The following is a 12,278-nucleotide window of genomic DNA, read 5'->3' as shown; positions in this document are numbered from 1 at the left end:
CTAGATGTTCTCGGGCGTGTCGGTGAGGTACTTAACGCGGCGCCGTAGGTCCAGGCTTAGGACTGGGATTGGGAGAGGGAGAGGGAGCGGATGCGATCGTGCACGACGATGATGTTGCTAGAGATGTCATTGCAGGAGGGCTTCATGGGACGATTCGACGAAGTCGATCAGCTCGCGGTACCTATTGCCGACCAATTGCCTGACCTCCTCTGATCTGCCTTCGCGTCGCTGCCTCAGTCTTCCGGATCTCGACAATAGGCCTGGTGCGGAACAGGGACTCAACAGCGCGGCTGCCGAGGTTGGAGATGTGGTGGACATCCGTTTTTACCTTAAACAAATGTTGACATCAATATCCGATTTTACCTTAAACGGATGGTGACATTCGTTTTTACCTTAAACGGATGGTGACATCTTTTTTTACCTTAAACGGATGTTAACATTCGTTTTTACCTTAAACGGATGTTGACATCTGTTTTTATCTTAAACGGATGTTGACATCCATACGGATCTTCGTATCCGTTTAAGGAGATTTTTGTATAAAAGTTTAACCTTAAAAATAAACTTGGATAAAATAAGAATAGAAAAATAAATTAAAGGGTAGAAGAGAAAAGAGAGATGAAGGAAACAACCCCTTGAATAAACAATCTGGAAGCCCAAACATGCATTTTAAACGGACACGAAAAATCTATTCCAGCCATGGTCCATCATACTGCAAAAATAAAAAGCTTCTCCCTGCAATTCCAATCATTTCTCCCTCCACTTCTAAACTTTTTTAAAATTTCAAAACTATCTTCCGTATGATAAAATCTTAAAATAACTTTTTTAAAATTTTTCTCTCCCTACAGTTAAAATAATCATATACTTCCACTTTTGTGTTTAATATATTTTGAAATTTGTTTAAAATGTTTTTTTAAAATTTTAACGAATTTGTTGAAAATATTAACGAATGTTAATATTAGTCTAAATCTTCAAAAAAAAATTCAATAGATTTTAAAATCTATTGAAAGTTATCGATTTTGAAATTTGTTAAAGATATAGAAATACAGTAATTATTACTTACAAATCTCATTTTGTTACGCGTTATTTTTAAAATTCGAGAATCTAGAAAGAAACGTTTGGAGATGAAAAAAGAAAGACTCCAAAAGTAATGGCCAGCCCGTTTAGTAATTTTTCTTCAACTTTCTTTAATTATGGTATTTGTTTGTCTTGACATACTTATTTTATAAAACTAAAACAAAATTTGAAACTTATTTAGTTTAATGAAATGTTTTAAATTGCTCCATTGGAACAAAAAATGATTGTGATTGAGCCCAATGCTCCATGTATATTCATTGGTCCAACCACAAAGCTAATTTGGTTAATCTGAATCTAGGCTTCAAGAGAGTGAAACCTTGAGCAAGGTAAAATAATTCAGATAAGAACTTTATATTTATATGGCCCTTTACGTAATAATAGTATGAAATTCTTCTAGCCAAAAAGTATTTCGTTATAATTTCCAGCTTTTTAGCTTAAGCATTTAGAATTAAGTTTATATGTTTGTAGTGAGAGATGTATTTTATAAATTTTATTTAGTTGCTTTGTTATCTTTGCATATTAATTAATAAGTAGCTAAAAGTCCTATAATAAGTTTATTCCTTTTCAAAACTCGATACCTCATCCTACGACTGATACATACTACCAACTATGAAGTACCTATATTTTAATGCGAGTTTTGTAATTAGGGTTCATTTTCTCTCTTGATGTTATAAGATCTTGATGTTTCAACATCTATTTAGCCACCTTAAAATAATAATAATATATTTTTTAAGAATAATATAAAGTAAAGCAATTGAATAAGAAAAAAAGTATAATATTAATGTACCATCATCAAAAGAAAAAGAAAAAAAAAAAGTGTAGCGTCCATGGACACGTTACAGATAGGAACATTCACTATCTTGTCTTCATTCTATTTTATCTTTCAGGACAGTTTTTTTAATATTTAACTTAAATTACAAATAAGAATAATAAAAAATTATGGAATATATCGTCGTCAGTTATCGACGGCAATTTTAAGTTCACCGCCGACTAGAGCGATGAGAAGACGACGTTGTTGACGAAGAATGTGAGGAGACACTGTCCAAATCTCCATTCCCGCACAAAATGTTGGACAAATTTTTCCCAATATCTTCGGGCAAAATAAACCGAACGGACTTTGACCCGACCCGATTCTTCTCGTAAAATTCGCTGTACTTTTGCATCAGCTTCGAACCTATCGAGCCTTTGATTTCGTCTCTCAGTTTCGGGTCGGATACCACCCACGACGACTGTTTTCTGCACGTTTCATGAAACGCAGCGTCGAACTTCATGAAGTGGGTCCTTGCCTGCTCCACCTTCACCTCCGCCGCTGGATTTTCCGGTAACGACGCGAACACCTTGCTCCACCCGACGCGCTCGTACTTGGACGCGTACTCAGTAACCTTCGATTCGTGCTTCGCCAACCACTCCTCTCCGAGAAGGAACCCCAGGTTCGATCTACGCACCTTACTCACGACGTATTGCATGTTGTTAGCCAGAAACAGGTATGAAAGCTCTACGCTCTTGTAGAATTCCGCTTTGCCGTCGAGCTTGCACAGCACAACGAGGATAAGCCACGCGATTTTCTCGGATAACTCCGACGCTGGCGGGTTTTCGTCGCGCATCGGGCTACGGTAGTAAGACTCCGGCAACGGCGATTGCGGCAAATCAGGGATTATATCAACCAACACCCCGCTGTAATCGGCGAGGAAAGTTAGGTAGTTCATCACGTAGCGCGTGAGAGGGTGGACCCCACCGCCAGGGACCGTTGTCTTGGAGGAGTCCTTCTGAATCGCGGTTTCGAAGTCCGTTAGCATCGTTCTAACGGCTTCTCCGAGTTTCACCATGGACGTAATGGCCTGTAAGCGAATGGCAGACGTGGATTCGAAAGAGAATATGGATTCGATCCGAGTCCACCGGTCAGAGATCGCTTCGTATAAATCCAACGTCCTGAACATTTTCTCCGGCGATTTCTTGCACTTCGCCACCATTTCGGGGAATCCGAACAGCGAAACGGCGCCGTCTTTGGTGATTTCAGCGAAACAGGATTCCGAGATCCTCTTTTCGGGATTCGAGGAGAAGACGTGGTCAGCGAGGATTCTCTCGCCGTGGAAGAGAGTTCCAACGGCGACTTTAACAGCGTTCAACCATTTCTTGATCTTCAACTCGAGAACCTCCCAGTCTAGTTTCTGAACCCGAGCGAGGCTTAATTTTTCCACTCCGAGATGGTACAGCGCTTCGTCGACAATAGATTTTCTCATGAGGATGTAAACGCTGACGCACTCTTTCCCGTAGCCGGAGGAAATCATGCAATCCGCAATGGCTTTCAAATCCTCCATGGCGAGCATTGACACACGCTCGGTCTCGGAGATGCGGAAGTCATCCTCGGAGGCTGTGATTTCGTCGTCATAATCGGAAACGTACTCAGAGACGCTGCTGCGGAGATCAATGGAGGAGCGCGCGGAGACAGTTTCAGGATCCAGGTGGTCTCTGTTGGAGGAAAGAATCTGGTAAAACTCTCTCTGAAGCGTCTTCATGGCGAGCTGCATGAGGAACTGAGCGCGCACAAGAGTGGCGGAGGTGGAATCCTGTGCGACGAAGTACTGCATAGCGGATTGTAGTCCCTTTACAGCGTCAAGGTACTTTCTGGCTTCCTGGCGCGTGCCGCTGAAAAGCGGCGTTCCGAGTTTGGAATCGTCCCATTTGGTCACGAGAGCCTCTGCGATTTGTATGTTCTGTTCCATTAAGGAGTCTGAAAATGTGCGGAGAGGGGAGGGAGGTGGTTGTGATGAGGTGGAGGATGAAGGAGAAGATGAAGGCCTGAAGAAAATGCTTCTCATTCCTTTTCTCGGCATTTTGTTGTGTGTGAATGATGAATTGATGACGATTAATGGCTTTAAGTTCAGTTAACGTGTGTTGGTTTCTTCACAAGGTCAGTCTTGAACTGAGTTGTTGCAGAGGAGAAGAAGAGAGAGAGAGAATGATGGAGCAGTTTAGTTTGTGGGTGTGAGAAGCGTGAGGGGTTTAAATAGACGAGCGTTTGACTAATCAGGTTGACTTTTCTGTTGATGAGACTGAAAGCGTAATAGCTTGCGTTGGATGGATTTTTTATACGCGGTAAGGTAACAATGTTGCAATGTTAATACACTCCTCCTGCTCTTGTGTTCCACGAAGATGCCAACAAGATTCATCAATTAGCCACCAGAGGCTTACCTCATTGCAATCATGAATTACTATATTTCAACCTCAAATTAAATTGTCCTTTCTTGCTGCTCACACAATCACAACAAAATTAAGCACTTATTTCCAAACCAAAATTGTTTCCGCGTTCACCAACACCTACAAATTTTCAGTTTTGCACACAGATCTTTTATTTTCCTTTTTAAAATTCGTCCAACTTCAGAAACGAGTAACAGTGTTTTAAGAAAGGAAAATGATATTTTAACACCATTTTTTATACTATTTTGACACTGCACACGTATCAAAATATGATTGGATGATTTCAAATTAAAAAAGTTGAGACAAGGATATATTTGAAAGAGAAAAACCAAAGTTTGTTTTTTTAATTTGAAATCGTCCAACCACATTTTGACACGTGTGCAGTATCAAAATGATGTCAAAAAATAGTGTTAAAATATCATTTTCTTTTAAGAAAGAAAAACCATTCCTTTCCCATGATTGTTTTTACACGCCAAAACTTCATTACTGAGCCTATCCAACTATAAACTCTTCGGAATAGTTTCTAAGAAATGAAACGTTACTGAATTAAAGTCCACTTCACATAATAACAATATAAATAATAATAATAACAACAATAATTTTTCTTGCCGAATTTGATTGAGGTCTCTTCAAAGTAAATTATAAAGCTTTCTAGAGTCACGATGTTGTCTTTTAATGAAAATTGAGTGTTATAAGAAGATGGAGTATGAAAATTGAATAAGCGCTCTTTTAGTAAAATACTGTATTTATGAGGTTCTGAAGTTACGGATAAACAGATATAAAGATATTAAATAAATTTTGTTAATGATTATATTATAAAATATTATTTTTCTATTTTTTATATACTAGATAATCAATTACTATACTATATAATATATTAAACAATAAGTTAATATATAGTAAATATATCTTTTAAGTATTTTAAAAATATAATTGTATCTAATTTGTAAAGTGAAGATTTCACGTTAGCTTCAATTTTAATAGCGAATTCTAGACACATAGTTTTTTACTTAGACCAATCAGCTTGAATTAGAAGTTTGTAGTGATAACAACTTTTCTCATTAGATTTTTACATATTTGATTATTTACAACTATAACATTTGCTCCTTATTTAGTATATAACCTTTTCTATATTTTTTTCGTATTGGTTATTCATTCCATCATCTTTAATTCGAATATATAAAAAAAATAAGTTTTGCACAGATAATTTGTACGTGTTGTCATTTTGTATTTTTAAATACTTGTGTGACGATGTATAGATTTATGTGGGATTCATTAGAACAATATGAACCAATTGGAAGAAACATGTTATTATAGTCTCATTTTAAGTTATTTTTCCTTCTTCCTAAAATCCTAAAAAATATTCTAAATTTTTTTGTTGTAACATAGTTTTTTGAACCTTTATATCTTTATATATTTTTTTTCTACAATTATATTTTGGAATAATTGTAATAACAAATTTCTAAATAATAAATTATTTGTTTTGAATATTGTAATGAGATGTTTTATTTTAGGGTTAAATATGTTTTTAGTCCGTATATTTTGGGGCGATTTTAGTTTTAATCTCTTTTTCAAACTAAGGTACAATTTAGTCATAAAACTCTGGTTTTAATCCTTTTTACCAAATTTTACGCGTTTCTCAGTTAACATTGAAGCAAAAATGTGTCAAACAGTGTAAAAAATCCAAATGTTTCGCAGTTAACATTGAAGCAAAAGTGTCAAACAGTGTAAGCAATCCAAATGCTATAATGAAACGTGTTTGAAACAACAAATAAAGTTAACAAAATTTGGTAAAAAGGACTAAAACCAGAGTTTTCTAAAGTTGAAAGACTAAATTGTACCTAGTTTGAAAGAGAGACTAAAACCAAAATCGTCCCAAAAACTAAAAACATATTTAACCCTTTATTTTATTAATTTTATATTATTAACATGAGATGTTATCTTGCATATTAAAATTGATATTTTAATGATTTTTTTTTTCTTTTGAGATTTAAGAATTTTTCTTGTAAAAAGTGTAGTAATTTATTTTGAAAAAATTTAAATGTTTTTTTATTGTATTGTAAATAAGATAAATTACTTCTTTTGAAATTAAAATACATTTAACTAATATAATATAATTTCTTTCTATAATTCCACATTCCGAACAATTTATAAATACCCATCATATAAATCAACGTTTGAAATGTGAGCTTAGAAAAGAATAACATGGATGGACGAATCTTCTATTAAAAGAAAGGATAGTGATATTTTGACAATACTTTTTCACAATTTTTTTTATAACGGGATACGTGTTATTATTTTATTGGTCTATTTGAATTTATGTTTAAAAATTATTTAAAACAGATCAATCACAACCACCTGTCACGTATGCGTTGTCAAAAATTGTTAAAAGAGTGTTGTTAAAAGAAGTTTTTCCTTGAAAGAAATATCTCTTTGCTTTAATTTTTCTTTCTCTTCTTTTTTTGCTATCCCTTTTCACGCGTTCTTTTTCTCTGTTCTTTATATTTTTATGATGAAAAACCAATTGCCCTATTCAATTCAAATAAGACAAAAAAGCATAATGAAAACTATTATAAAATTAGGAAATTGTAATTAAATCTCAATATATTTTTTTAATCGTTGTTTTATAAGTTTAAAAAAATTATCAATTTAATATAATGAATGTAAAATTAAATATTTACTAAATGGTTCTTAATGACGCGTAACAATCTTAAATCTCAACGGCTAGAACGGAGTAGGTGACATTTATTAAAAGTAAATTTTACTAAGTGTAATTAAATATTGTAAGATCATAGTATTTATAAATAAAACATTAAGATAGAAATTTAAATATTTCACAGATCTCAAAAAGGCCAATCAATATAGGCCTTTAATACTAAAATGTCGATTAATTAAAAAATTTAGATTATGTTAGGCTTAAATAGGTTTTTTTACTCTAAAATATTTTTAAATTTGTTTTCGTCTTTAATAAAACATGAAATCTAAAATTTGTTTTTTTACTCTAAAATATTTTTCATCTTTAATAATTTAATTAACAGTGTTTGGAATAAATTCGCACAGAAGCTTCTAGCGTTTTATTATGCTATTTAAAATAACACTTTTAGTCACTTTAGAGTAAGTTTTCTTTTCCTTAAATATTAAATTTATTTTTCTCTGGATGGGTTGCATATGAAAATCTATATGATTAGATGAATATATGCTAGCCTCCATAATTCTTATTTTTAATTTGTTACTTTTAGACAATTTTTTGTTGCTTAAATTTTTATAAAATGTCACTGTAACCATAATTCTTCAATATTTTTAACAAAATAAACGACAAAATATTAATCGTTCCCACCAATTTTTTTAACTCGAGTATGAGTAATCAATGAGAATGGCTGGCATGAGATTGATGCCCAACTGAACACCCAAAAAGGTACTACCATATCTGTCCAAGAAAAGGTCGCAATTTAATTTTTACTTAAATTAACAAGAATAATAAATATATATTATTTTTATACGTTGAAAAAAAAAAAAAAAAATATATATATATATATATATATATATGATTCATTTGAAGATAAATTTAAGAATAAAGTAATTAATGCTCTGTTAAAAATAAAATAAAAAAATAAAAAATATCAGTTAATTTATTTTTGAACAACGCTTTAAAATTCACATGAAGAGAGCAACATTAAGAATGCATCTCTTATGTAAAATTTGACTGAATCATCTCTTATTTGAAGCAGTTGACTGTATCAATGGTTGCAGAAATAGAATGATTCTTGATTCGAATATACTTAAACTTGAAATTATCTTGATTAAAAATTAATCTTAGATTAAAGAAATTAAGAGAGTAAAAAAAGAAGTTGAAGTCAAGGGGCGTAGAGGTCAGAGAGAACAGTTGCACTAAATAAATACACAGCGGTCAGAAATAAAGCTGTTTGATGACTTCGTCTTCTGTACTCAAACAATAATATAGTATTTCTCTGCTGTGATTAAATTACTGGTACGTTTTTAATTTATTGTTTTAAATATAAAATAATTATTTTCAGTTAAAATGTGATAGGGACTATAGTTGGAGAAAACTTCTCCTCTGACCAACCTAGATAGTTTGCTGAATACTGGGCTTTAAAAAAAATAGGTTTAATACCTATTTTGGTCCCTCTTTTGGAAGGGTTTGTTCAAAGTGGTCTCTTCTTTTTTCAAAAGTTCACTTAAGTCCTATCTTTTGCAAAAACTGTTCAAAGTGATCCTTTTGGCTAACGGCGTTAAATTCAGTAACGGCAGACGTGTCAGGTGTCTAATGTCTGATTATGTGGCATTTTTATTTGTTTTAATAAATATATATAATTGTGACGTGTATTTTAAATTAATTAGAGTAAAATAAAAAAACGATTTAGGGGGTATTTAGGGTCAGAAGTGGTAATTGGGGTGAGGTTAGGGTTCTTGATTTGCAAACTGAGAAATTGATAGTTATTGTTCCCAAGTTAGGGAGGTGAGACAGTGGGATGGGTGGCGAAGCCGGAAAGAATGGCTTGAGAATGAATCTGGCGACCGAGACAGAGGGAAGGTGAAGAAGCAACGGCCTTCAGAGCAAAAGGAAAAGAGTAAGAGTTGGGTCGCAAGCCATGGAGGCGAATGGCGTTGAAGAGAGAAATGGCAAGAGTGGGATTGTGTGAAGATAGAGCAGAGATGAGGTTGTTGTAGAGGAAGATGGTGGGTCTTTCTCGAGAGCTCTGGTAAGCATGAAGGCTTGAGTTTGGTGAAGATGGTTCAGATTGGAGCAACGACAAAGCAGCTGCTATAGCATTTGAATGCTTTGATCTTGGAAGCAAGGAGAATAACCGTTGCAGACATGGCCTTACATCACGCACCTTTCCATGTAATTCCAAAACCATAGATGCCCTAACTTGGGTTCGTGGTTCGTAATCTGAGAAATTGATGGTTATTACATTGGATTCGAAATGATGCTGAAAAAATGGGTGATAGATTCAAACCAGTTCTACGTTTTAATGGTTTTAGGGTTCAGATTCAGATTGGGGATTTTTTTTCTTCCCCAGGTTTGTGGTTCTAGGGTTCTTAGAAGATTGGGGATTTTTTTCCATTTTAGATTTTAAGAAACAATCTTAATGGGATTTTTAATTAATTACTTCCTAATTAACTACAAATTCAATTTTTAATTTAAACTTAATTTTATTAAATTCCACGTCACAATTAATTATTTTTTTTAAAACACACAACAGTGCCAGCACAGAAAAACGTTATACCTCAGCAAATATTAGCCACCTATCAGCTGTGCCGTTTAACGCCGTTAGCAAAAAGGACCTGAACAGTAGGACTTAATTGAACTTTTGAAAAAAGGAGGGACCACTTTGAACAAACCCTCCCAAAAGAGGGACCAAAATAGGTATTAAACCAAAAAAAAATATATATTTTAATATATTTTTTGATACTGCACAGACGTTTTAAAATATAGTTTGACGATTTCAAATTAAAAAGCTTTAGACAAGAGTATATTTGAAAGAGAAAAACTAATTTATTTTTAAAAAATTTGAAATCGCCCAACCACATCTTAATACGTGTACAGTGTCAAAATTGTGTTAAAATATCATTTTCCCTTTAAAAAACTTCATTCGTGGATTCTTGCTGCAAACGGAATACTTTGAATGAATTAGGGTATCTTTGATTTTTTTTTTTCTAAATACTGTTTTTAGTTTTGAAACATTATTAAAATAAGTTATTATAAAACTGTGAGTGATAGGTAGAGCGTATGATAGGTTAATTTTGACGGAGTTGATGAAAAAAAATGTCAAAATAGTAAGGTTAGGATTGATAATCACGATTAATATTCATTCATACATTTTTTTTTCAATTTTTTAATGTCATTTTAAGTATATGTAATAAAATTATTTTGCTTCAAAACTTTCAGCAAATTTCAATGTTCAAGTCAGTTATATCATCACAATAAAATTTTAAATTTATAATAAATACAATCATATATATCATTTTATCTTTATATGTATAGGTTTTAAAGTAAACTTTTAATCAAAATTAACCTAATTAAGGTTCAAATATGTCCATAAGTTACTAAGTGTGTTTTATTTATAAATATGTTAGATTTATAATGCTAATATTTAACATTGAATCACTAATCGACTTATTTGAAAAGTGGATTCATAGAAATTTGAAATTGAAAACGATCTTTTATCACTTTGTTAGAAATATTGACCGGACGATTAAGAAGCCCCCAATCAATTACACTATACATGTTTTAATTTCGAAACATCATTTATAAAATTAATTACCATATATCTAAAATATTATTTATTTTTCATTTTAAGATTTTTTTTCTTACATATTTATTCTTGAAAAAAAGAAAAAATATTTAAATGTTATTTGATCTCAACTATTAAATAATACGATACTATTATATATAATAGAAATAAACTATTATAGCATTTAATATTTATATTTTTTAATATATATATATAGATAGATAGATAGATAAGATGAAGAGACAATATAATAAGTATGTGATTGACTAATTAATATATTAAATAACAAAAAGTTAATTAAAAAATGTTAAATTTTAAATGTGAAATAAACCAAAAAAAATTGAAACAGTAACTCAATTAGAAACACTTAAATTTATCAAATACTTTGAAATTTAATTAAATTTAGTTTTGTTAATTAATCCTTTGTTAATAAAATTAAAGTTAGTGAAATGAAATCTTAACTTGAAAATATGAGCATATTTTGGAACTGTACTCATTATAATGGTCTAAGGAATAACGCGTGCAGGTGCATCATGGCTAGTCAACAACTCAACTTTTTTGCGTTTTTTTCTTCGTTCTGGACGGCAACTAAATACATTCACAGTTCTCAACTTTTTTCACCCAAATAGAGGAATTTAATTCTTAGGCTCTGTTTGGTCTTTGACTTTCGACCTTCTTTGCCAAAAAGAAAAAGAAAAACACTTTTTATTCTTTCCTTTATTGAATACATCGAACAAGTTTACAAACCAAACAGAGAAAACAAAAACACTTTTAATTCTTTCATTTATTGAATACATACAACAGTTTTAGAAATAAGTGTATTAGCTTTTATTTGTCAACGTTTGTTAAATATTCGTACAGTTTAATAAATACCCAACATTAATTAATAATATTTCATTTTTAAAAATGATAATTTGATAGAAAATAAAAAGAGTTAAATATGTTTTTAGTCCCTATATTTGAGGCGATTTCGGTTTTAGTCCATTTTCAAACTATGGTACAATTTTGTCCTTCAAATTGTTTTAGTCATTTTTACCAAATTTTTTAAACTTTATTTGTTGTTTCAAACGCGTTTCTCAGTTAGTATTGAAGTAAAAATGTGTCAAATAGTATAAACAATCCAAATGCTATAATAAAACGTGCTTGAAACAACAAATAAAATTAAAAAAAATTGATCAAAAGGACTAAAACCAGAGTTTTCTAAAGTTGAAAGACTAAATTGTAACATAGTTTGAAAATGGACTAAAACCAAAATCGCCTCAAAGCATAGGGACTAAAAACATATTTAACCCACATAAAAATAAGAATCCATATGCTATAAGAAAGAAATAGAGAAAATCAATTTCCATGACAATTTTAAACCATACAACTGTAATTTATATGATATTTTATACTTAAACAGCTCATACAAATTAATATTTTACACTTCAATGCTCATGTTACAAATTCAATTTTGCTATGTAACGCTTGCTAATACTTCTAAATCTTTTAAATTTATATAAACCGTTACAAATATGTTTCTTTCTTATATTTTTATCAGATTTTTTATGATATTAATTTTCAAAATATTGAATTTAGTATATTTTAATTGTTTTAATTAAATTTTAGCATGCCATTCACATGTAATATATTAGCAATATTATAAATCGCACGTCACGTAATTAACATGCATGCTTTATTAGTTTACACACACTAGATAATTGATATATATATATATATATATATATATATATATATATATATATATAT

At 31.4% G+C, this 12,278-nt stretch overlaps 1 protein-coding gene across 1 annotated transcript; it reads right to left on the bottom strand.

Annotated features, from left to right (window-relative positions):
- Positions 1-1,834: 1,834 nt before the first annotated feature.
- Positions 1,835-4,358, bottom strand: LOC106756653 (exocyst complex component EXO70H1-like). Its single transcript, XM_014639153.2, has one exon. It carries the CDS (start codon positions 3,906-3,908, stop codon positions 2,055-2,057), a length of 1,854 nt encoding a protein of 617 aa, XP_014494639.1. The 5' UTR covers positions 3,909-4,358; the 3' UTR covers positions 1,835-2,054.
- Positions 4,359-12,278: the final 7,920 nt, after the last annotated feature.

The sequence above is a fragment of the Vigna radiata genome, chromosome 2, assembly GCF_000741045.1.
Source record: "Vigna radiata var. radiata cultivar VC1973A chromosome 2, Vradiata_ver6, whole genome shotgun sequence".
Classification (NCBI taxonomy): domain Eukaryota; kingdom Viridiplantae; phylum Streptophyta; class Magnoliopsida; order Fabales; family Fabaceae; genus Vigna; species Vigna radiata.
The sequence above is the reverse complement of the archived record's forward strand: the minus strand, read 5'-3'. Positions and strand labels throughout refer to the sequence as shown.